We start from the raw sequence: 26,479 nt of genomic DNA, 5'->3' as shown, positions 1-26,479 counted from the left end.
GTCGTTCCACTTACCATACTACTACACTTTGTCACTCCACTCTATAACAGTCTACTCTGCTATATTCCACACTATTCTACAACACTCTACTCCACTCTATGCAACAGTCTCCACGCCACTCCACTGTGTCCTACAACTCTCTATGCCACTCGACTCTACTCCGTTCCACTCTGACACTCCACTCTACGCCCTTCCACTATCCGACTCTCTACTTTCTCAACAACACTCCAGCACTCTACTTCACACCACTCCAGTTCACTCCACCACACTCCAGTTCACTCCACCCAACATCATAACACTCCACAACACCCTACGACACTCTCCTTTACGCCACTAACTTTTAGCCATGCTGAATAGCAGCCACTCTGGTGTACAACTTTGCTAAAACATATTGGCAAAGTCAATAGCTCTTGCATAGCCAAGACCTATCGGCTTCGCCAATGCTTGTTGGGTACTGAAGCTTCTTCTCCCAATCAGTTTTTGACCAACAACAGGAGGGAGAGAAAAGCAGACAAATACAGAGAAGAGAAAAGGGGAGAACGCAGGGATGAAAAAGAAGCAAGAATCTGCAAGACTGAACCAGAGAGCCCGGGAAAGTAGGGAGGGGTGAGAAGGGTACCTGAGGTGGCCTCTACTTGGGCTTGATATTTGGCAACGCGACAGGCAGCTGCGCTGCGTTCAAGAACTTTGGGCCTCAGCGTTAGTTATTTATTAGACAAATGTTGTAAATTGACCAGCTTCACTGACCAGTCCAGTATGCCCACTTCCGCCTTCCTTCCCCTTTAACACGGAAGGAGCTGAAGCGGTGCTCCATAAGCTCTTGCCCAGCCGCCGCCCCATGAAACGGTGCCGTGCGCGCGCGCGCTGCTGCGAACCGGCGCCGCCCCCCTCCAGTACCCTAAAGGTTACCGAGGGCCATCCGTCCATAAACCTGTGTGTGGCAGTGCTCGCGCTGGCCTTGAAGCACACAAAGCCAAGGCCTGCTCAAGGCGGGGCGTGCATTGTGCATCAAAGCACAGCCCGGTTTACGAAGAACTGGTTCTGAAGCCAGTCTACCCAGTTCACGGCGCGTGGAATGTTTGCAGTCTAAATGCTGGTTTAATCTTAGCTCAAAGGGATGAAGACAAATGTTGGACGTAAAAGGTCAAGTCCCCCACCAACTAAAACTCTTCATCATTTGATCTTTCTCAGACAAACACTCAAACATTTTGACACTCCCTGCTGAAAACCGTTTTCACAATAGGACTAATCCCGTTGTAAGTATACGTGTGCTATTGAACCACAAACAAAGCTGTGATGGCTGCACACAGGCCCTTTAAATAGATTATTCTGCTTACATTTGTGAATGTGCATTTGTGAAGTGGGCGGTATTCAAATTTCAAAAAAATAAGAAAACAGCAAAGTGGGACTTTCTAACAACTAAAGCCATCTTCTGCGCGAGTAGCAAAATTAATTTCTGGGGAATGGAGGAGAACAGATGGAGTGTCATGGAGTGATGTAGAGAGCCGTGTAGATACCTCCGGGTTGTGTCGCGCTTTATTTAATTTCATAACGAACTCAAAAGCATGCCTCACAAATTAGACTCTCACACCTAAAAAATCTGATATGCATATTATCTGCTGGAGATGTGCCATTCTTTCACACCATTACCATATTATGGCACTGCTGTGCTCCATAATATGGTGCTTACTAAACTGAGATTGCCGATAACAAGGGATAGCATTAAAAAAACGTCATTTTACTGAATATCTTTTGTTAAAGTGACGCTATCGTTCCTTGGCTGATAGATAATATAGCATTTGGTACAGACATATCCTAGAAATACCCCAAAACACCCATTTAGTGGATGTACTAGTTATTTTACAAAACCTAAAGGCTGATAAAATGCTCCAGGTATGTCGAGAAATACAACCACAACACAAACCCAACTCACATGACTTCATAGATTACATCTTCTTTTACATCAGTGAATCAGCCACGGCGGCTGGGGTACTCACTGCAGTGTGTACCCAGAGTGTACTGGGCATAGCCCAAGGTGAGAGTACAGTGGGATGTGGGACTTTGCGCTTGACTGTATGGTCTGCACCCAAAGCTCAATGGGCATGCCGAAGGCCTTGCTCAGCCAGCCTGTGATCATGTCATTCTTGTAGGCCGGGCACCAGATATCCCTGCTCACAGATAGAAGCGGTGCCCAGTAAGTATGGTGAAGGGGTCACAGTGCACATTGGCATGGTCGAAGGCCATGATCTGCGACTTCAAGGGGATGGTGTTGACCCAGCATCAGATCTTGCATCAGACATGTTTCACGATTAAATACCAGGTGCGGTGGACCGCTAACAAAAGCCACCAGAGCACCGACCTTGATTTTAATGTTACCGCTTCCACGCTAATTAAACTCAATACTCAGGAACTGAGGATTCTTTATGACTGTCATAAACCAGATGGTCCCCCTCCAGGTGGAGGAATGTAGACCGCCTGGAGAACTGGAAACTCAGGCGGAAAAAACCCAATGATGATTCTATTCACCTAACTAACAAGGTGGAAAATCTAAATATACCGCCCTCAAAGCTAGAGAGAATGAGGCCTTTTAAACACAACTTATAGACCCTGGCACAGGAAGATTCATACAATTACCAACTGAAGACAAATTAATGTTTGCTTTCACTCTCTTTGTACGATATATGGATGTGCAAGAATGTCCACAGAATGTATGTTTGATATTGAACGTGGAACGTGATTGGCTGATAGGAGCTGTTCATTTCACTCCCTCCTCCATTTTCTGAAGAAGACAGACAGCAGAAGTTATGTAGACCTAATTGTGTAAAAACATAAAAGGGCCATCATTTATTGGGACAGAGTTTAAAGGACTGTTGAAGTGATACATGTACTAAAGGAAAATTCTCCCCCCCAGCCCCCAAAGAAAAGAAATGGGTATATTTTTATAGTGAAATGGCATTATTGTGCCTGCATCTCATACATCTAATCCTAAATCCAACTCTTTGCACTGGTCTCTGCACTGTTGCTGTTATCAGTTGGTACCCTTACTTTCTGGTTCTGAATGCTGCTGTAGAAATAGCATTTTTATATTGTCTGTAAATTGTGGCCTTTATATTGCAGCTACTTGCAACCTAAAAAAACAAATGCTTCCACTTTGCATGTAGGTTGCTCAAGTGCAAGTTAAGTGTGTCCCAAAAGTTGCAATTTTTATTGAAGTTCCTGTAACAAAATCGTGATAAGTAATGATGCAAAACATCTGCCGCAGGACCAGCCCATTGGGCGAACGCCAGAAGTAGTGGACACAAGACATGGCTGAATGCCACGCCCTCCGTCCGTTCCTCCTAGCTGGCCTGCAGGCCTTTCTACAAGGTGCAGAGGCACGGTATGGGCCAGAGGATGTCACTGAAGGTCCCACTCTGTGGGAGGATGCCAGGGGCAGGGTGGGCTCCTGGGGAGAGCATTGCATTTCCCTATTCCCAGCTTAGGGTAAGGTAGTAACTGGCATGAGCCTCTGCTCTCTACCAACCTGGAAGTGCCTTGGTATAAATACCAGGTGCCTGTTCGCACCCGGTAAAACCAGGCTGGTGTTCCTGTAATGCTGGGCGTGGCAACAATGGGCCACTCTCAACTGGCCAGAGCGATTTCCTCAAAGGGATGAGGGCCACAGTGTACACTCCTCAGCTTAGTCGAAGCCTGGGTATGAAAGCACTGACCTGGTTGCCCACAATGGGGCGTTTGTTACTGAGAGAGACATTGAGAACCCTCAAACACAAGAGATATCACTGCCAACACAGATCATTCTACGGAGCACGCCTCCGAGAGTGCAGTGATAGCCCCTGTAGAGTCCCCGTGTTGTACATTGTCACAGACATGTCTCCACCTCACCCTACACCTCTGTGGCATCATGTCTAGCCTTCCATCCTGAATGGTTGAACGAGGACCCACTCTTGACCCGAGCAACAAAGATCTCTGGAATGTTGGTTTTTGCAGTAATACATTAACTTCAGATAAAGAGCTATGTGAGAGCCCAGACTGCTGGGAATGCCATCAAATCGACTGCTTCTTAGCATGGACACCGCATATTTTTCTGTAATCACAAACAAAATCAGTGGTGGCCTAGATAAACCAGTACCGTGAAGTTCTTTAATTGCATTCTTGCTTGTGCGCCAAGATACTGTACCTTAGAAGCATGTACTTGTTAAACTATTCGACCCCGGTGTTGGGTGATGGTTTCCCAAACAGCACAGAAGGCTGTGTGGATGTCTTAATTCTGCGGCGAATGCAGCGTTTACGTCCACAAATGGGCATAGCGTCAGTTTGATCAATTTACCCAAGAGCAAATAACTGGTAGGTTTTTGGGAGTTTGGTATGAAGGAGGCCCTTTGCAGCAAAAGCTTGTCCTCCTCAATTCGTAGTCTCTACTTCCTTTTTTGTTGTTCACTTGGAGTTGGAAAGTGTGGTTTGAGAACTCCTGCACTAAGCCATCCAATGACGTGAGCACGTTGTTGACATTCAGCATAGTAGTGGCAGGTAAACCCTCTTGTTCCTTGCGTTGGAGATCGAAGGAGTCAAGGGATCAGCTTCCCAAGCACCGAGGTCATTGCATAGCTCTACCAGCGCAGCATTACTTGGCACAAAACCCTTTCTTGGCTGTGTGATTTTGTGAGTGGGTTGACTGCACACCAGGGTTGGCCCACCAAATTCATTTCGCTATTTGTTCACCAGCTGAGGTTGGGATACAGACCTCTGCACAGCCAGGGGTGAGGGAATCTGTAGTAAAGGAAGATACACAGTCCAGCTGTATAGTTAGATAATCCTTTATTGTAGCTCTCTTCTTGTATAGATGAGTAGGAGAAGATAGTAAGTACAGATGTAACCCCACCAGGAGCAGGCTCCAAGCAGCTCAGCCTGAGTTGACTAACTGACACTCTGAGCCAAAGAGTCACCCAGGCATTCTATGATGTCATGTCATGTCATGTCATGGACATTCTATTCAGTGGAGAAGAGTAGAGAAGTAATTTACTACAGAATCCTTAGAGTTCCAAGCTGTGTTGGGTGTTGTCAAATCCTCTCCTTCAAGGACAGCATGCATGTTCCTACATGGTGGAGTATGGTTCAAAACATTACAGCCGGGCAGTACGTTGGGCATGGACTCAGCGGACCAACCACAAGTGGAGATCTGGTTCAAGCCACATCCCCAGAACGCCCATAACTCTTGTGTGTGTTTTTTTAGTTGAATGTATAGTTAGGCAGTGTAGCAGCTGGGTGTTTTCTCCTGGTTCGAGAGTCCTCTGTGTGCAGACTCCTCTTGGTAGCGTTGTCTGCTTGTATATGCAGCAGATGTACCAGCTATGCCTCGCAGGAGGAGCACTCAAGCGTTTCATTAAAGAGCCTTTTCCGTCTTTCACCGTTGACTCCAATGCAAAGCGTTTCCCTCAAGACACACTTTTGGATGCCACACTGAGGAAAGGTCACGTGACGCCACGTGTCACGTGACACCAGACTGCCACAAGCCGAGCAGGAGATCCCATTTGTAAGGCAGTCTTGCCTCATAGGAGTGCATTCTAACGGTCGCGAACAGAGATGGCCTCGCCTGTCCGCAGTGAGTGGTGTGTGTGTGTGTGTGTGTGGGTGTGTGTGCGTGTGTGTGCGTGTGTGTGCACCCCGTTTCAGTCAGTATCAAGTCATTTTGTGTTCGAGGCACTTCGGGTGGGTATTTTTCGGAACCTGCCAGCTCTTTATTTTCCTCTTTGTCCCATAGACCATGTTAAAAACTCATTACAAAGACCTGTTTCCCTAGCAAGGTTCCCTAACTGCTGTTAAGAGCGACCACTCATGTTCCTTCCCCATCTCCTCCTTTTAAAATACTTCCAGACTCAGCCCTACTTTCAATGTGACTGTTATTAAACACAGCATTCTTTTAATACCTGCTCATCGGGCCTCAAGACAGCTCGACACTTACTACACCAGAGGGCTGTGTGCACTTCCATGTGTACACCAGAGGGCTGTGTGCACTTCCATGTGTGAGTACTTACCGTACTCCGAGTGTTCAGTGTCCCCCTCTTCTTTGTGCTGCTACGCTAGTAACGAAAACACTATACTGTAAAAATAAAGAAGGGGTTTAAGCTATCACACCAGCTGTACTGTTTCCAATTTGTGTTATTTTAAATTTAGTCTGACTGCCTTTAAGAAAAGAGATGCGATCACCATGGAAGGGACCACCCCTACTGTAAAAGAGAGCTCTTTGAGGTTATGTTTTATTTTGCTTGTTTTCTGTCCTGGGGCTACCCACTCCTGTAACAGCCTTGTACCCTTCAGAGCTGAGGAAGACTTTGCATTAGTTTCCGCCTTTCTAGGCATCCACTCAGGTGTTTGGGAATATATGCCTGGAATGGAGAGACTCCAACTAGTGATTAAAGTTTTATATATTTTTTATATATTAGGAGCCTGCCTCCAGTGCCAAATGTCAGGGTAGCCAAATACCAGGGCCACTGAAAATATGCGATTCTGCCTCTGCAACGTTTCCCACATAACTATGGGTTTCCCACATTTGCCACATGATCCATCAACTGCTGCATAATCTGCAGATGATAACAAAAATATTTTCTTTCTAGCTCAAACCGATCAAAGGTCACTGAAAATGGGGTGGCACGTGTTCCTGCCCAGTGGAAGGCTTTTTAAAGACGTTAACTGGTCGTCTTTCAGTTGCTTCGGGCTCTATTTGTGAGGTAAACTGGTACTGTTAAAATACTATAATAACCAAACTGACACCAAAACGACAAAAACACAAGATGGGAAACCAGATTTATGAATTTGCAAATTTTACATATAAAAATAGCGCCAAAAAGCGTTAAGCTCCAATCTGCGGTCGTCTGGTTGTGCTTGACTAGTACCTAAGAGCAAGTTAAAGCTGACTGTGATGGAGCGCGGGTTGGATACAGAAATCAGGTTTGTCTCGGTTGAAGTTTTACCTTCGGACTTAGCCTCTGAAATGGAAGTCAAAAATCTTGAGTGAGGCAAGGCAGTAGGCTGTGACCGAAGAGGACTCCATGCCATTGGATAGCCGATGGATGAGGCTTCTGTGAAGCTGCTGACTTTAGGTGGGAAATCTCAGAGTAGGAGAAATGTGAATTTTGTGCCCAAGGAGGGTCCTTCACCTGCCGGGTACTTTTGGTACCTTCACCCGGTGTGGATTTCTACCTTAAGATGTAGTCACTTTTTATGAAGCTCTGATTCCTTCCGTGGGACAAAGCTGCAGGTTGTTGCCGAAGAGGGCTCCACGATGCTGGTTGCTTTCTATGCGAGGTCCAGCTGAATCTGATTTGCTACTGTGGAAATGCTCTGAGTGGGAGCAGCCTTAATCTTTAGCCCAGGAGCAATGCACCTATGTCGGATTGGCTTGGCAAGTTGGTCCTGGTCCTACAGACCAGGGCCGGACTGGCCATACCAGGCACCGGGCAATCCCCAGGCCGTTTCGGCCCTGTAACAAAATCGGCCAAAAACCGGCTCTGGAACATGATACTTAAATAGAGCTTTATATAGAATTTGAATACTTTTTAATATGGCCTTCTTGTCTTTGTTTACTTTATTAGTCAGGGATCATTGTCCACTCTAGATCATATTTTAAAGTGCTACCTTCCTATGTTTTTTTTTTAAAGGATGTACTGGTAAAGGGGAAAAACGCTTTAGGTGATTTTCTTATTTTTGCACCAGCTGTGGCTTTAAAATACTGGCCATGCAGGTAAGAACCGGCCAGGTGGCAACGTTATGGCCATAAGCAAATTAAGATTTGTAGTTTTCATTGTTTTAGAGGGTCCTTGGACTAAGGAGATACTTTAGATTGGAAGATCGTTGTAACTTTCAAGACCTCCTTGTGACTAATCTACCCAAATATAGATATTTCAGTCGGAGTGAACAGTCATGTTACTTAATGTTATGATTGGATTTTGTATGTAGTGCAGTGCTGCCGTTACGCAGCCTATCTACTGTAGGCAATGTCTTGCTTAGCTTTGTATAAACTCCTAGCTATGGATATTCCTACAAGAGACTCATGAGTGGTGAGGGAGGTGGGATCTTGTGATCTTCTCAACTCCCCACTTGAGTAGATTTCATTTAAATTGTGACCCTGGTGTAGATTTCCCAGTCTGGTGCCTTGACCTGTAGTTCTTCTTGTATCAGTTTTTGGTTCTTGTCTCGTGGTGTCAATCTTTCACCCCATGTGTAATTATTACTTTCTGTCTCTCTCCCCTATCGTTAACTCCAGGTCCCTGTGTAAATGTGTTGATTTTGTTTTTAGTTATGGGGTACATATGATAGAGACTTCTAGCTTCAGATTCCTTACCTTTGAATTTCCAAGGTGTCAGGCTGGATCTGGAAAACTTTTGCTGAGCAATACCGCTTGCGCGCGATGTCGGGTGGCTCCATTCAGCTCCCCGTGACTTCGATGGCATCGGTAGCGTCAGGTATGATGTCACGGTGCCCACAGAGGCGCAACTCAGGGGCGCTGACGTCAGTTCTTTTCTTTCCGTGCCAGTTAAGCGAGCATCTGGGAAGAGCTACCCCTCTGCTGCTTTTTGGCAGGCTTTTTTCTCGACTTTTGTCGATATTTTTGACGACTTCGTGTGTGAGGGATGTCGGTTACCGATCCCCACTGCCTATGTCTGTGGTGTCTTGAACTCGACCACGATTCGAAGTCATGTTCAGGCTGCCGGGCAATGGCTGGAAGACTTTGAGGGAGTGGGTGTTGAAGTTGCTTGCGGCCCGGCAGTCGACACTGTTGAGCGAGACACTGAGGAGGTCACGATCCCATTAGAAAAAGACGAGGTCGCTGGATCGCTCACAGAGCCCTAAGTCCTCTTCATCCAATTCGAGGTCATCTGGACGCTCAGGGAAGAGGCCCAAGAAGAAGAAGAAATCCAAGCGGACTTCGACTTCACCTCAACTGGCGTCTGTTGTCGAAAGAGGTAAGGACCTCCAACGCTCTAGGCACGGTTATGCGGAGCCGAAGCCAGAGTCAACTTTGCGCCATTTCCGGGAGCTGGAGCGACTCTCACTCAAATGAAGGAATTTTACGAGGCCATGCGCCGCGCATTTGAGCGGCTCGACCCCGTTGGTGAGCCCTCGGGCCCCTTCGGGGTCGGTTGGGGCCCCATCTGGTTCGATGCCGTCGGCTTCGGCTACGGCGCTGGTGGGGCCTCAAGGATCCGATCTCAGATCCGGTTTGATCCAGGTCCTACCAACACAGCCTTCCCCGGTGTCGAACCTGAAGTCGGAGCCAGCGGCATCACAGGCGGTTGTCGGTGGCGCAATCCTCATCCTCATCTTCGATGACACAGAGCGGTAACGGCGTCGTACGAAGCTGATTCCGACATCAACAGAACCCAGGGGTTCTGTTGTCGCCTGAGCACTTTGTGGACGTGCTAGGCTCAGGAGAGGAATGGGAGGAGTCTGGAGACCCTCTAGAGAACCAAAATGTCTCTGAGGAGACAATGGACTGGTATGGGGAACTTCGGGAGGCCAGTGGTCTGGATACTTCCCCAGACTCTGGCATGCTCTCTCCACCTACCGTGGCTACGGAGGAGGGGGCGTTCTATGCCATGGTGGTTAAGAGGGCAGCTGAGGTCCTTGGACTGGAACTACCCTCAGTGCAGGTCAGGACTAATCTCATGACCGAAGTGCTTCAGCCTGAGGCTTCCACCTCTGAACCCCTTTTGCCCTTTAATGAGGCACTTCTGGACGTCCTACTAGGAATTTGGTCCAAACCTAGCACAGGGGCTCCTGTGAACAGGACGATTGCACGCTGCCATCGCCCAGCACCTGGCGACCCAAAGTTCCTCAGCCAACACCCCACCCCAGAAAGTTTGGTGGTGCAGGCCTCTGCTTCCCAGGGCGTATTCTCTTCCGCCCCTTCTGACAAAATTAATTGTGGTTGAGGACTTTCTTTTTTAATGTTCACGTGGTTTTAAAGGATTTTCTTAAATGAAATGATAATAGGTACTGTATACATTTTCAGTTTGCACTTTTCTATTGTATGTTTATGGTTTTCTGTTAATAACTCTGGTCTTGACATAAAATGTTTAGTATACTTTTATGGTTTTTGGTATGAACCGAATAAAGTATTTTTGACTGACTGACTGAGTCAGGAACGGATGGCGGAGGATCACTTAAAGCTGCTCCAAGAGGAAGTTACAACACTTTTGGCCAAAGGGGCTATAGTAAGGGTTCCAGTTTCAGAAGTAGGCAGTGGCTGTTATTCACGCTACTTTCTGATTCCAAAGAAAAACAAAGGGCTTCCGCCCATTTTGGATCTTCGGACCATCCATCTCTTCCTCAAAAAGGAGAAATTCAAAATGCTCACATTGGCTTAGATCATGTCTGCCTTAGACCAAGGAGACTGGATGGTGGCATTGGACCTGCAGGATGCGTATTTTCCCATTCCCATCCTGCCAGGTCACAGGCGTTACCTGCGGTTTAAGGTAGGTCACGAGCACTTTAAGTTTACTGTGCTCGCCTTCGGCCTTACCAGTGCCTCTCAGGTGTTAACCAAGGTGATGGCAGTGGTTGCAGCTCATCTGCGCAGGTTAGGGGTTTCAGGGCCCGATTCACAGAACTAACTTAAGACAAAATCCTAAACTTACTACTTTTGGTATTCACAGTAGTTAGGATTTTGTCTTCAGTTTGTCTTAAGACGGACTTAAGACAGACTTAAGTTAGGATTTTGTCTTAAGTCTGTCTTAAGTCTATCTTAAGTTTGTCTTAAGAAAAACTTAAGACAAAATCCTAACTTCTGTGAATACCAAAAGTAGTAAGTTTAGGATTTTGTCTTAAGTTAGTTCTGTGAATCGGCCCCTCAGTCTTTCCCTACCTCGACGACTGGCTGTTAAAGGTGTCCTCGCCCCAGGCTGTCGTCTCCCACCTTCAGACTACGGCGGACCTCCTGAATTTGTTGGGGTTCTCTATAAACATGCCAAAGTCACACCTGACTCCTTCTCAGACGCTCCCTTTCATCAGAGCTGTTCTGGGCACAGTGCAGTTTTGGGCTTACCCTTCTGAGCAGCGAGTCCAGGATATTCAGGTTATGATTCTGATATTTCAGCCTCTATCCTGGATTTTAGTGAGGTTGATTCTGAGGCTGTTGGGCCTTATGGCCTCCTGTATCCTGTTGGTAAGATACACGAGATGGCGTATACGGGCTCTGCAGTGGGACTTGAAGTTCCAATGGGCACAGCATCAGTGAAACCTCACCAACGTGGTTCACATCTTGGAAGGAACTGTGAAGGATCTGCAGTGGTGGTTAACGAACCGAGATTGGGTCAAAGGCCTCTTTCCCTTCACCAACCGGATCTCACAATCGTGACAAATGCATCACTTCTGGGATGGGGCGGCCACTTGGGAGAGATGGAGATCAGGGGGCACTGGTCTCCGGCGGAGACGGGGTTCCACATAAACGTATTGGAGCTTCGAGCGATTCTCTTGGCATTGAAAGCATTTTTTCCCTCTGTCAAGGGGAAGAAGTTGATGCAGGTGTTCACGGACAACACCACCGCCATGTGGTACTGCAACAGGGAAGGCGGGGTGGGGTCATAGACCCTTTGTTGAGAGGCCCTGCATCTCTGAACATGGCTGGAACATCAGGGCATAACCCTGGTGGTTCAACACCTGGCAGGTTCTCTGAATACCAGTAAAGACGATCTCAGCCGTAGATGCCTAGCGGATCACAAATAGCCTCTCCAATCGGAGTTGGCGCAAGGTCTCTATCGGCAGTGGGGAGAACCTTGGTTAGATTTGTTCGCCTCCTAAGAGAACGGGCAATGTAAGCAGTACTGCGCGCTGGCGTTTCCTAGGCAGCTATCTCTCGGCGACGCGTTTCATCGCTAGTGGAGCTCAGGCCTGTTGTACGCCTTTATGCCCATACCACTACTGCCCAGGTCTCTGAAGACGATAATGGTGCCGGACTGGGCAAGTCTGGAATCCAGAGCTTCTGAGCATGAGTGTCGATCCTCCAATCAGGCTGCCCCTTCGGGAGGATCTTCAGTCATAGCAGCAGGGTTCTCCACCCGAAACTGTAAACTCTGCACCTCCATGCGTGGAGATTCAGCTGCGGCAGTTGATGGCTTTTGACCTTCCTCCCGAAGTCTGTAATGTTATTCTGGCAGCCAGGCGGCCCTCCACTAAGTTGGTATACGCCTGACGTTGGCAGAAATTTGTATTATTCTGTACAGACAGATCTATTGACCCTCTTTCTGCTCCTCTTTCTACTGTCCTTTTGTTCATGCTGACCCCTGCCCAGCAGAACTCTGCTTTAGGAACTCTCAAGCGTTACCTTTCTGCTCTGTCTGCTTTTTTGCGGCTGTCAGACCAGCCTTCTCTTTTTAAATTTCCTATTGTAAATAGATTTCTAAAAGGGCTGGTTCACTTTTTTCCACCCACGCCCTTTATTATGCCACAATGGCTGTTGACCATCAAAACGGCCTTCTTAGTGGCGATTACATTGGCCAGGAGAGTGAGTCTGTTACAGGCGTTATCCAGCTGGCCTCCTTATCTTTTGTCTTTTCCAGACAAGGTGGTGCTTCGCATCAGGGCATCTTTTTTACCAAAGGTTGTGACCTCATTCCATCTGGGTCAATCCATCACTTTGCCCACCTTCTTTGCTCCCCCACACCCCTCTAAGGAAGAGGAGTGGCTCCACCTACTGGACCCAAAAAGAGTGTTGTCGTTCTACCTTGACCGCACAAGAGAGTTCCGGGTGGATGACCAACTCTTTGTGGGGTATGTGGGAGCAAAGAAGGGTAAGGCAGTGCAGAAAAGAACCATCTCTCGCTGTATTGTTCTCTGTATTAAAATCTGTTATGCCTTGGCGAAGAAGTAGCCCCCTGAGGGATTAAGGGCCCTTTTCACCAAGGGAAAGGATGTGACTACAGCCTTGGATCGGGTTGTTCCAGTCCAAGACATCTGTCAGGCAGCGACGTGGGCATCATTGCACATGTTCGCAAAACATTATTGCCTTGTTGGTCAAGTGTGCAGGGACGGGCACTTTGCCCGCTCAGTCCTGCAAGATTTCTAAGTTTAGTCAATGAGTCCGCAACCCACCGCCGGGATGGTATGACTTGGGTATCTGATTCAAAGGTAAGGAATCTGCAGCTAGAAGACTTTATCTGATGAAGAAGTTACTTACCTTCGATAACGCATTATCTAGTAGAGACTCTATCTAGCTTCAGATTCCTTATTGCCTGGCCCATGCCTCAGCGCTTTGCGAACTGATTTTGTAGGACTAGGGTTTCTCCTCTTTCAGGGCCCTAGTTTTGCCCACGTTTACGTCAGTCACTTCATGGCTCTGCGCTTCTGGCGTGGAAAAAGTATTGACATCAGTGTGCCTGGGTGACGCCTATGTAGGCACCATGAAGTCATAACCGATGCTAGCGACGCCATCGACGTCAAGCGGAGCCGAATGGAGCCATCCGACGTCGCGCGCAAGGGGTATTGCTCAGCAAAAGTTTCCAGATCCAGGCTGATGCCTGGGAAATTCAAACTTAAGGAATCTTCCGCTAGATAGTCTCTACCAGATAATGCGTTACCAAAGGTAAGTAACTTGTTCAACAGGTACCTGAAGAATGTGTAACTGCTTCCCTTTCCCAGAGTTAGGCTACATCTTCCTGTTGCCATGTTAGTGTTGCAGTACTAATGTTCAGTTCCACCTGTCCCTATCTCATGATCGTACGCTGTTGTCTGTGTCCCACTTTCCCTGGCCAGTGACTGTGTCTTTCTGTCTTAGTATCTCTGTATCCACGTTTTCAGTTTGTCTGTTCTGATCGCTTAGTTTCCCATTCCCTTCTCTTTCGTTATCCATGTCATTGTGAGTCTTTCTCTTAGCCCATGTCAAAGTTTCCCTGGCCCAGATGTGGTGTCATCCAGTCGTGATATTGTTTACAGTTGATTGTCCAAATTTCGTGGTCTTCACAGCCGTATATCAGACTCCATGTCTCTATTTCCAGTTCTCAATGTTCATGCCTTCTTAATTAGAAAAAGTATGCTTGTTTCCGGTCCAGGGAAGACATGGCTTGGCAGTTCGGGCTGGACTGTTCTCATGAGGCACAGGGTCAAGGCTGATTTGCATATTGCTGGGTCTGAACTGGGGTGGCAAAGTGAGCTAAAGAACAATGATGGATTCAACCCAGATATGTGACTGGAGGTGAGTGTCTGAAAAGTTTCAGCACTCCGTCCATCATCTCCTTGTGTTTCCAGATGTGGTGTCATGCAGTCTTGGTATTGGTTACAGTTGCTTGTCCAAATAAAAAGGATCCACCAATGGAATCTTAAATCTGCTGTGGTTCGAGGCCAGAAATCACTGAATTCCCTCTTTATATTTAGGAGTGTAGACTATGGAATTACATTGCTATGCAAAGCTGTCTGCATCTGCGTGCGTGGCTGCAGTTCGATGAGAACCTGGTTGCTTTCATGTTGAAATTAGTCTCTCACTTAGGATTACCACCTTTCTGAGGGGACTTCAATAAAAAAAACAGGCCAGGCTGGTAAAAAAAACAGCCATGTAGCAAACCTACAGAGTCTTACTTAATGCGTGTCAGGGCTGTTCTCCACATTAACTTACTATAAGGCTCCATCATGTCCTGAGCCCTGGTATTTTCAAACACTGTGGAACTTCCTTGGAACAGAAGAATGCTGTCCTGTATCACCATAGCTCTGTCCTACTTTCCCTGAAGATCTTTCTCCGGCCTTTTGCTGATTGCATTTTTGAAGGGAGCTTCCGATCCGCAATCATATTCTTCTTACATTTGAGTCATCTGTTGCTTTGACCCTTATACAAGAATCACTACTTTAGATTCTTTTTTTTAATAACAAACGTTATTGCCGTTTTGTTTTAACACATCAAGGTCTAAAAGACCTGCACATATAAATGTAACCAGCATTACAACAGGTCTTAATGATACCAATATTTCATAACTTCATAGAACAGGCACAGACCAAATACTACTCCCCGAACCCCCTACAATGCAAATGTCAATGGCGCTTATGTTATTGGAAAAGAGGGCTTCTGCTATATCTCAGACCTATACGACCATACCTCCATCTCTATAATGGTTATGGTAGAACTCACAGGGCGACGCTCAATACCCCGATAATCTGCCCACCGCTTCCAGATTTTACCATGCATCTGGGGGAAGATTCTTGTCTGGAAAGCTGCTGTTTCCATCCCCATGCACCTTTCCATGGCGACCTTCCTGCCCCCCCACTAAGGGCGGAGAGTGCGCCTTCCAGTGTTGGGCGATGTCGCACTTAGCTAGTGTGAGCCCCAGAAACAGGAGGTGTTGTTTATATTGGTTCCCTCCTATCTCCTCTGTGCTTTGAAGAAGGACCAACATAGGCTCGGGGGGGATCTGCCACAACACCACCTGGGCTCGGCAAGAAATCGCACCACGCCAAGAAGGCTGCAGCACGGTACAACTCTACACCGTAACGGAGGCACACAGGGGAGAATATCACACCGATCCACCATAGGCAGTGCCTAGTGTAATAGGCCCGATTCAGATGTTTCATTTGGATCAGGCTGTGTTGTGACGAGATAGACGTACTACTGGGCCCGGCCAGGGTCTCAGTCCAATCACCGTCATTTAAGCCTTCAATGTCTCCCTCCAAGGCAGTCTGCAGCACCCCTAGGGTGTTGTTGCTATGTGTAACCAAGGTTTGATATATTTGTTGGATCTTGTGAATGCTCAGATCCCCCATCAGCAGTCTACCCTCTAGTGGACTGAACTCTGGAAAGTCTACCATGCCCTGAACATTAGGAGATAAAGCATGTTGGAACTGTAAATACTTGTAGAATTGGCTACAGTGGAGCTGGTACTCCTCTCATAATTGTTGTATGGATTTAAATACTGTCCCCTTCATGACTTCACCCAATGTGGCTAAGCCTTTCTCAATACCCAGGCAGCACGACCACCTGACGCTGAAAAATTCAATGCCATAGCAGGGTCTCCCGTGTCCGCTTCCCCCATCAGCCCGACTGGCAAACCATCTGTCGCCATAATTATATGACCACCCTGGCCGCTGGGGGTAAGTGTTCCCTGCCCACATGACTATAGAGGAAGCCTAGCACAGACCGGCTGCCCATCACCCATCTCTCCACCACATACGACGGGTCGGCCTGGTCACTCTACCACCATTCGTTGATGTTGAGTAGGTGAGAGGCGGCATAGGAGGAATAGAGGTCCGCCGTGGTTATCCCCCCCCACAGAAAGTAGACTGGACACAGGTAACAGTACTGATTTCGTCGTGTTTATATACAACCCTGCAGTCTCTCCGAACACCCGTAGGATCTTCAATATCCTCGGATCGGAAAATGTTGGGTCAGTAAGAAAAAAACAGTACTTCATCCTCATAAAGTGCGACTATCAGATATCTCAGTGGACCATTCAAACCCGCACATCAGGGGTTCAGGCCACACCCCTGCAGCCAGTGGCTCTATCGTGAGCGCAAATGGCAGAGGATATAGTGGGGACCCCTGCCTACTGCCTCTGTATGGGGAACAGGTCAGGCCACGCACCAACCACACGAACTGACGCAGATAGATCCTTGTAGAGCATACGGATATAAGCCAGGACCGTGGCCTGAGATAAAGAGCCTTCGAAAGAATAAATAGGTACTCCCAACTGATTGAATCGAATGCTTTGTCTATATCAGCAAGTAATATGGCCGCCGGCCTCCCCAGTCCTGGCACCTTCGCCAGTGGCGTTGTAAGCCCATCTGATATTGTGGCAAGTGGATCGTTGTGGCATAAAGCCAGCCTGGTCAGGATGGACAAGGTCGAAGATATGCAGGAGAAGACGATCGGCTAGTACTTTGCCTACTAATTTGGCTTCAATATTTAATTGTTGGTATGAAGAAGGAGCCTCGGGCGTCCTGATTTGAGGAAGGCCGCTATTTTCCTGGTGCCGCCAATCGGGCGGAAGGATCCTCATGTCGGAGACCTCCTGCAATGCTCATAGCAGGTGTGTCCCCAGCTGGGGCATATATGCTCTCAGAAACTCAACTGGGAACCTGTTAGGTCCTGGGGCTTGGACTGTAGTAGGCTCGCAGTCCCGGGGCTCGGCATGGGTGCAGACTTTAGATTCTTTTAAGTATTTTATCACATTGCATTTTTTTGTTTTTATTCCTCATATTCCTGTTTTTTTCTGCTTTTAATGTAGAACATACTGTTGGCCTCCTTCAGACGGAGGTGTCTGTATTGAATGTAATACAATGACTTTGAAATTCCCAAGGGGCCCTAAAGTGTTTCTAAAATGTATCATAAACCTTCCCAGCTTGTTTCCAATGCTATTAGTCAGGCTCTTCTCCATCAAAGCTAATTATGCACACTTCAGGTTGTAACATCCGTTTCCACCTTTTGTCTCTTCTAGGGAGATTAAGTTGAGGAACTATACACCTGAAGATGAGATCCTGAAACAGAGGCAAGTGCCACAGGCAAAGCCAGCTTCAGGTAGGTGTTTTATTGAGGTGGAAGAGGGTTGGTTGGTCTTGCATATATGTCATACTTGTGTTCAGCAGTCTGAAGTGTAAACCTGGAGACTTTGAGGAGTATGATACATGAGAAGTTTGAGGAACAAACAGCATGGAAGGCCTGTTGTGTTTTGAAGGCTATAGGAATGGTCGAGCTTAAGATCCAATAAATGAGAGTATTGAGTAATATCGCGGACCGAGGACCTGGAGCGGCTATGAACGAAAGCCTTACATTTCAGTGTATGTTGAGGGCCAAGATATGATGCAAACCCATAGAATGTTGTGTGTGGATCTACTAAGGGGATGGTCTATATGGACAAGAAGCTTAAGGTTAGAGACATGTCAGCTACAGCCTGTTAGAGGTATATCTGAGGTTTATTTAAAATATTTATTTTATAGCTAGAATAGTAGCATTCAACAAGATACTCAGTACAAATTGGCATATTTACAGCTGCTCAGGACTGAGGCAGTGACTGCGGCAGATGGATGTAGGATGCGAAAATGGTGAGACCACTTTCTTTTTTCGAATGTGAGAGAGAACCCAACCTGTTGAGTGAGGTTATGGAATGTAGTTCAGTTGCAAGTGAATTCTAGTAGAGAGGTCCCAATAGGTTAATTAACTTGAATTTTGAGGGTGCACGTGCGGTTTTAGTGTGAGTAATAGGTTTAAGTTAGAAGAGTGAAGTTGTGGGGAGGTGTCCCTCTTGTGGCTGGTCCGGCGATGGCTTAGAAGATGAGGAAAAGGGCTGAGGTTTTGGTTGATGGCTGTCTCACTTGGTGATGGTGGTTGGAGATAGTAGTGTGTGTGTGAGGAGGGTTCACAGAGTTCTTGTGGTGAGGTTCAGTTCTTTCTCCAGCGATGGCTGTTGTAATAACCTCATTTGTTGAGTGCGAGGGTTCGGGTTTGTGAATATTTACTGAGTGGAGCCTGCCAGCAGTATATGAGGCATTTATAGAGGATTCAAAGCGCATGATGGGGTTGAAGTATCTGCCAGGTTTTGATGCTGAAAATGTTGTGGTGAGCGTACCCGGGAGACAGATTGTTTGGTGTGTGAGGCATATGTGGACTGATTTTGCTGGTGCATATATTATTGCTGTCTTTGCTGAATTCAGAATGAGGTAGCATAGCGCCGGTCAACTCCTGAGTGCCACACGGCAACTGAAGGTGGGGACTGAAATATAGCAAGGAACAGAAGATCCTGGTATCATGCTCATTAAGATGATAGTGGAGGTTAGGACGAGGGCAAAGGACATAGTGTAAAGGGACACATGTAGAGGGCCTTGGACAGAGCCTTGTGGGACACCAACAGATACAGGGGGTAGTGGTGACAGTGAGGAGCAATAAGAAACGGAGACAGGTGTGCCAGAAAGATAAGAGGACAACCAATTAAGTATGTTGGCGGTAATACTGAGCACAAGAAGAGTGGGTAGCAGTCTAGTGATCAACAGTATCCAGGGCCGCGGAGAAGGCAATTGGTATAAGGACAGTAGAGAAGTGGTCTGGTGAGCTACGGTATCTACATTTGAGAATGGGACCGGCGGAGTGAATTGCTACGAAGTCTAATTTAAAGCGGTTTAATAGGTTGCAAATATAAGAAATTAGATGTGGTGTTTTCAAAAAAATGTTTCAACGTTTTTGGGAAAAATGGACAATAATTAGGATGCATTTGGGTTTTTTAAGAGTAAGATCTTAGCTGGTTCAAAGCTGACTGAGGGTAATTGCCTGAGATAAAAGGATTAGACTGAGACGTCCAGCAAAGCAATACATAAGATGCGAGACCTAAGGGTCTCAAGGTTTGGGAACTAAATGGGTAGGCTGGTGTGCAAGCAACAGGGGTTAGCTGGTTCAAGAATGGAAATGAATTTTGCAGGAGCTGTGGGTGGTGGCATAAAGAACCTTCTGTCGCCAATAAGGTAGAAGATGAATGAGGTGGGGAGTAGCCAGGATGAGGGTAGTGCTTGTAGGCCTGGTGATTGTAATTTATGAAGAAAAACAGAGGGCAATGTGTGATGCCGAGAGATGAGACTCAACAATTGTTGTTCTTCAAGTTGAGGAGAGAAGGCAATTTCTGTCGGCTAGTTGTTCAGGATGTGTACGTAGAGCAGAAATTGTGTCTTGATAGACTGAAGTAGCTGTGTCCAATGCTGGTATGAGCATGTTCAGTCCTGGTCGATCATTCGTGTACTCACTAGTCCTACTCCTACAGAATTTACGAAAAAGCACGCACATTAGGTTTTCATAGTGGCTGTTGGAAGTGATCACGGACTGTGGATGGAGGTATGGAGGTAACCGGGTTAAAGGGACTTACAGGGAAGTGGGAGTTAAAGTTTCACCACTCTGTCCATCATTTTGTGTTTGCTAGTTCAAAGCTTTGCTCAGTGTGTCGTTAATTTGTCATAGGAGGTTGAGCAAAGCAATGGGTCGACATTTTATGCAGTTTGGCAAGGGATGAAGGGATTGCTTTAGGAGGTGGGAGATGTGGGTGAAGATGTTGGACATTTTGGCAAGTGTGTGTGGCATAGTTGAGTGTCTCTTGCTCAAGTTAATGTGCATATGAGGCCTGTCACAGTGACTCTCTTTCTGTGCTGAAGGTGGGAGAGCTGACTTTTATATCCTAAGGTCATGCAGGGAACATCACCTGAAAATAAAATAATCCGGATAACCCATTACTGGGTCTTTTCCAAATTTGTCACAGTGTGTACTTTCCCACAGGAGGGGAGGTGGTGATCCTTTTATGATGCAGGGCTTCCTTGATACCAGGGACCACAACTGGTCGATCGCGAGCTACCAGTAGCTCACCGACACCCTATGAGTAGCTTGTGGCCTGACCTCTATTTAAGTACCCTGCATTAAAAGTAAACAAGGCCTATCTTTATTATTTTCTTTAATTTTAAGGACCACTCTCACCCAAACCAGCTGATCACATGTCTCAAATTAGCTTATCCGAGGCGGGCGGAGTGGGTGACGTGAGTACCCAAAGCCCAGCACGAGCAGTATTAGACTGCCCACCGAGTGCTACGTCACCTCCTTTCGCCTGATAGGCACCCTACTTCAATCCTGCATGCAGAGTCAGCCTTTGCCAGGATAGCGCCCTGGGCGGAAAGAAATTGGCCGCCTCGCCGCTGCTTGTGAATAAAATAAGCATTAGGGGAGTCTTCTGATAATGTTATGGTATGACTTTCTGATATTGGCAATTGTTTATCATATTCCTTTTTCCATTGGATGGATGCTTTTAGCAGGATGCTTTGTATTAAGACCTCGATATTGATTTGAGCTGGTCTTGCATGTCGAGTGTGGCTGAAGCTTTAGCCTCGACACCGGAGCCTTATTTTAAGTCCCATGCCTCCAACTGGCTTTGTTGTAGGAGGCCGGGGACCAGCTTAAGGTTCCTGACGCCGTTTTATGACCTACTTGGAAGAGGTACTTGATTTTAAAAAAAAAACTGTGAAATTCTGTTTTAATGATGGGTAAAATGTAATATGCGAGAAGCGCTTTATTTAAAAGAAAAAGATCCCTGTCAAGTGATAAATGAATTCCACCTGCAGCTGCCGGCTGTTTGCGTCCAGCGCCTTGAAGTCAGGGCTGCATGAGGCTTTCTCTTTGGGCCCCCGAGGTGGCTGCTGCTGCCCCCTGACTGACACGCTTCATATACCTTGCCATTGAGGGGCGCCATATACACTCCGGTCTCGCCCAGATCACGCCTTTGCAAGGGTTTCAAAACAAGAGCACCAGGAGGTGTTGGTGGGTTCATGGGACTGACAAAATGTTGGTGTGACCCTTGCTTTTTCTGTCGCCTGTAGCTATGTGACCAGTAGCAAATTATCACCTAGACTAGCGAACACACCACCAGTAGAGCCACACTGAGATCCATCGAATGACACTGCATTCTAAAACAGAGACAGGTTCCTTAGTGCCACACATTCTGAAAACGTAGTGGATGTTAGGAGAAGAGACTCTTAGAACACATGTAGTTAAAATGTGTAACTGCATGGCTATTCATTTACACCACTCAACAAACGGATCACCTTCAAGCTCTTGAATGACCGGAGTTGAGTTATAGTCACAGGACACAACAAATACGGTGGACCTTCGAAGGATGACAGACAAAGTAGGCCTTGCTGGAATTCAAACCTATCCCAGTAGATCTCGGGGTGGAATCTCAGCCAATTGAAGCGTTCAACCAACCTACACGAGCCCTCTACATCACACAGCATTTTTTGCAACAGGAACTTTTTAAACCTGGGGTGAGTGTTATACACTTAGTGCGTGTGGCGGGGAGCAGTTCCATAGAGAATGGAGACATGCATTTAGAACAGTACTGCACGAGAGCCTGCCAAATCGCTTTAACTTAGTTAAATTGCCCACCTGCAGGTTACACACATTTACATTTGAATGAATATGGAAATAATAGAATTCGCCCAGAATCCCAAAACTTTTTGGCCAAGTGTGAAGCTGTGATTCAAACACAAGTATACAATTTGAAAGACTGGCCCTCGAGCCACCAGGCCACTTTTCTGGGTGTTGGGAGATGGTGTCGGAGGAGGTGTAAATGTGACTGATGTGTCGGCACTTGATTGTTTTCCATCTGCCTTTCCTCCACAATCTAGTGTTGCACACGATCTGAGAGGCAAGCAACATGTTTTTCATATTTATCAGTAATTCAAGATTTAAAATGTAAGGAAATGCTAAAAAAGCGCACTTCACATGAATCGAAAATGCCATGGAAAGTGTGCTAGCAGTGTGCACGAAGAGTAAATGCTTCAGACACTTTTATATGTTACAATAGATTAGGATGGAAGTTTTTATGGTGGGATTGCCAGCAAAGGTAGCCTGAGACCTGTGTTTTGGCCACGACTTCTTCACACTACAGGTGGAGGTGGGGGATGGGCCACACTAACAACAGATGGAGGGGCAAGCTAGAAGGCTGGCAGCCTGAGAGGGCAAGCAACAAGATGGACAGCTGGAGGAGGGCAGGAGAGGGAAATTGTTAGAGGAAGGCCTGGTATATGATGTCCACTAATGTAAGTGGGCACCTTGCACCAGTCCAGATAACCCTTATGGTGATTTAAGAGGTCTCAGACAACCTTAGAAAGCTATCCAAGAGGTAGCTGTGGAGAGCAGCTTTCAGGCTTAGTCTTGAAGGAGTGTAAAGCAGCTTGTTTTACCAGAATGCAATCTTGTAGCCTAGATTAAATGAAAAGTGAACTTCACGGTAGTTATAAAAAATATGTATTTATTATATAACACTATCTAGTTGGTTACAGTATCTCCTACATAGAGACAGACACAAAGCACACAATACTTTAGCAAAGAAATCACAGTAAATAGTACTAATGCACAGGGGGCCCCAGGGGGGGGGACCAAATCATATACTAAGTAAGTGGTTTAAGAACCACGACTTGAGAAAGGACAATGTCAAGAGGACGTAGAATTGCTGAGACCCCAAGGAACCACCCAAGATGAGTCAATTGGGACCCCACAGTGTGCGTGTGCAGTGTGTGAACACAACCACGTGCTCCGTACCAGTCTATGTGCAAGTCGGGGCTGGAATTCTAAAGATTACGAACCCTGCCCAGTGCACCCTGAAGAAACTCTGTGGATACTGTGGTAACCAAGTTTGTGAAGTGGTGTCAGAAACCGCTGTCGAACCCAATGGAGGACTTCAGGAAAGTGCCGCTGCTGGAAGAGGAGAAAGTGTCAGTTGGAATCCAAACGCGGATTCTTGGCGAAGAGTACCTGAAAGCAGAGGGGACAGAGTCTGTCTGAGTCACTTGAGAGTGACCAGGGACTCGGTAGATGAATGCCCACCGTTGTTGGGTGCTTTAGGATCGTTGACGGTGAGCTTGACTCTGCAGCTGCAGGAACCAGGCGACGTTGAAGATGACCAGGTGCTGGATGCGAGCTGTTCCACGAAGGATGTCGAGTGCTGAGGGGTCGGTGTCTAGCGGGAGCACCTACAAGCCTTGGCAAAAGCATCTCACGCAGGAAGTCAAGGAAGTGTACGGTTCGGACCAGCAAGGTCCAGGAGACTTACCACAAGCACAGGAGTCAGGACAAGACCACAGCAATCAGGGAAGCCCACAGGCTGGAGGCACAGGAGTCGCAAGAGGACCTCGAGCAGCTTCACAAAACAGACCACGGAGCACACAGTGTTAGGTGGTTGAAGATCTTTGTGTGAAAAGTTACCAGAGGTTGGGGCTAGTTGGAGTCCAATGTACTTGCTGCAGAATTACCAACAAGCATTTGCACTTGCAAAAGTACGCAGTGCACAGGGGTTTGGGTATGGCAGCCCCCACAAGGGATTCTGACCTCAAACTCGGTGAGAGGGCAGCTCCGGCCTCGAGGGACGTAGAAACCGAACTCCTGTGTTGCTGAGCCTTTCGGAGTCCGTAGGAGCTCGGGATTAGCAGATCGGTCAGCAGTGTTGCCGTGCCTGTGAATGCAGGGGAGTGACTCCTTGACTCCGAGGGAGATTATCTTCAGGTGTCTTGGATGCTCCACAGGTCCAACACGGATCCTGTACGGTGCACAGGCACAGACGATGCAGCTGTTAGCAGATTCGCCAGTTTCCACAGGAACGAAGAAGAATCCCACTACCTCCAGGACACAGAAACAAGAATGTGATAGGGAACACACTCCTGTCCACTGTCCCCTAAAAGTATGAGGGAAAAACCCAAGAGTGTCCACCACTCTCCTCATACGAGGGGGTCAGCATACAGGAAGAAGTACTTCAGGTGGTGGTCCGGGCTAGGAAAAAGAACAGGAGGCACTATATACAATACACTCTAGACATACATGTAAATACTCAGAACATTGACATGCGTGGTTGTCGCGAGGAAATTCTTACCCCAAATGATGTTCGTGATCTCTGTAAAGATGAGTTCTTTAGCTCAAGAAAATGTCCTGTAGACCCGATTACCAGGCCAGGAAGGGCAGAACTCACAAAGGACTCACACACTCCAACATACAAAAGAAAAGGGGAAGGAATGAGGTGTACCGACCAGCTGTACAGGGGCATGGACAGCGGAGAAGTAACACACTCAGAAGGAGAGACACACGGCCCCTAGGGAGAACCAGGGCGGATCGCTCACTCTCAGTAGGAAGGATAACAATGAAAAGAAAAGAGGCACCTCCGTTTGCTACGGGGTTTAGGGACAAAAACACGGGCTGAGCAGAACGCCCGCTAAATGCGTGGGAAAAAGTAGGGTTCAATGCCAGCGCCCGACCGGGAGCTGCAAAGGGAAATGCCGGCAAACAGCTTGTTCGTACTCCAGACATGCACGGCGAAAGTAGGGCCAAGAGGAAGGTGTCGGAAACAGGAATCAGGAAAATATAGCCACGAAACGCCATGAGGGAGCAGCAAAACGCTGCGGCAATGCGTTTCAGAATCAGGAAGTAGGAAGGGGGCATGGTACCGGAACAGTAAGCCAAGCAACGGCTACGTTCCTACGCGCCTCTTTACGTGCGCCAGGGAGAGTCTGGAAATTCCTATCTGCAATGTTGTCAAAAAGTGGTTAGGGATTAGTTGAAAATGACGGGGCGGGGATTCCAGGACAACACGCATGTCAAGGTTTTCTATTCAGCCTCAGTCACCGTTTCCTAACAGCAGCAAGCTGAGAGGGAGACGCAGTCAGGCCCAAACAAAGTCCAGAGTGCCCAGACAGTCAAAGTACAGTGGTTTTTCAGTTCTGAATCTTGTCCACAACGAATCTAAGGTCCTACAACCAGGTAAACCCTTAAGTGCCCACGGGAGAGGGTTGGAAAGATTAAGGGGACCCTCCCAGGGGAGGGTCTGGACATGGGGGAGGTTACTCCCATGTCCTTGTCCAGTTTAGAGCAGGAGCCAACGGCTCCCATGACTGGTTTGAACTGGATTATGCACAGGGACACCAAATGTGCCCCTCCTGCAGGTTTTCAGGCGCGAGCAAGCGCTTCCAGCCAGCCCTAATACCCTAAATCTTGTCTGGGAGGTGGTCACACCTCCCTGTGACAGGTGCCTTCCCCTTGGCTCAGCAGCAGGAGGGCAGAAATATGTCTCTAGTCGGCAGCAACCATTTTGTGCTATCCAGAGCTAGAAGGCTGGTACCGGGAACACGAGAGCCCCACGAAGGGCCTTCCTGGTGGGTAGAATCATACCTCCCACACCGGTTACTGGTGTCGGGGTATGATTCCCACATGCTTGACACCAAACACGATCGGGTTGGTTGCAGCCGTTTTTCGAGATGGTTATCACACGGTTGCGTAATGCCCCTCTATACAAGTATATGGCTGCTTCACTGACAACATTGGAGAATGGACTCCATAGGCTGCAGGGGTGTCCTGCTCATGTAGGGGCATCCTCTCACTTAGAACCAAGCACCCTGCCCTCAGGATTGTAAAGGCCTGCTATAGGGGTGACTTAAAGGTTTTAAGTGCAGTGACCTTTAGATATAGTAAATCTATATCTTAAGTGGTGCATGTACCGACTTACACAGGCTGCAATGGCTGGCCTGTAGTTCCATTTTGAATGGTCCCATGGGTGGCATAATACATGCTGCAGCCTATGGGAGACCTCTGGGGTACCTATGCCCTAGGTACATGTGTACCATATACTAGGGACTGACAAGGGTACCCAGTATCCAATCTGGGGTGTACCTAAGTACATGCATAACAGTTTAGGGAGAAAGCAGATAGACGGGGGTCCTGATTAGCAGGATCCCAGTCAGACTAGTCAAAAACAGCATTAAATCCAGCAAAAAGTGGGAGTAACCATAAGAAACAGATCCTACTTTCCTACAGCAAGCAACAAGATGCACAGCAGGTAGGGGCAAGCAACAACACAGAGGGGGCAATCAGCAACACAGAGGGGGCAAGCAACAACATGGACAGCCAGTGGAGGCAAGCAACAACACCGAGTGGGAAGGGAGCAAACAACAACATAGACAGCGGCAGTGGCAAGCAATAGCACAGACAACAGGAAGGGCAAGCAAC

General features: G+C 47.4%; 1 protein-coding gene across 1 annotated transcript in view; it reads left to right on the top strand.

Moving 5' to 3' along the window:
* The window catches only part of CCDC12 (coiled-coil domain containing 12), a 274,086-nt gene that overhangs the window by 210,993 nt on the left and 36,614 nt on the right, over positions 1-26,479 (top strand). Inside the window, exon 3 of the mRNA XM_086940994.1 lies at positions 17,409-17,488. Within this exon, the coding sequence (XP_086797120.1) occupies positions 17,409-17,488 (80 nt within the window). The remainder of the gene's footprint in view (positions 1-17,408; positions 17,489-26,479) is intronic.

The sequence above is a fragment of the Lissotriton vulgaris genome, chromosome 10, assembly GCF_964263255.1.
Source record: "Lissotriton vulgaris chromosome 10, aLisVul1.2, whole genome shotgun sequence".
Classification (NCBI taxonomy): Eukaryota; Metazoa; Chordata; class Amphibia; order Caudata; family Salamandridae; genus Lissotriton; species Lissotriton vulgaris.
Note: the sequence above shows the minus strand (reverse complement) of the source record. Positions and strands in the feature narration are given on the sequence as shown.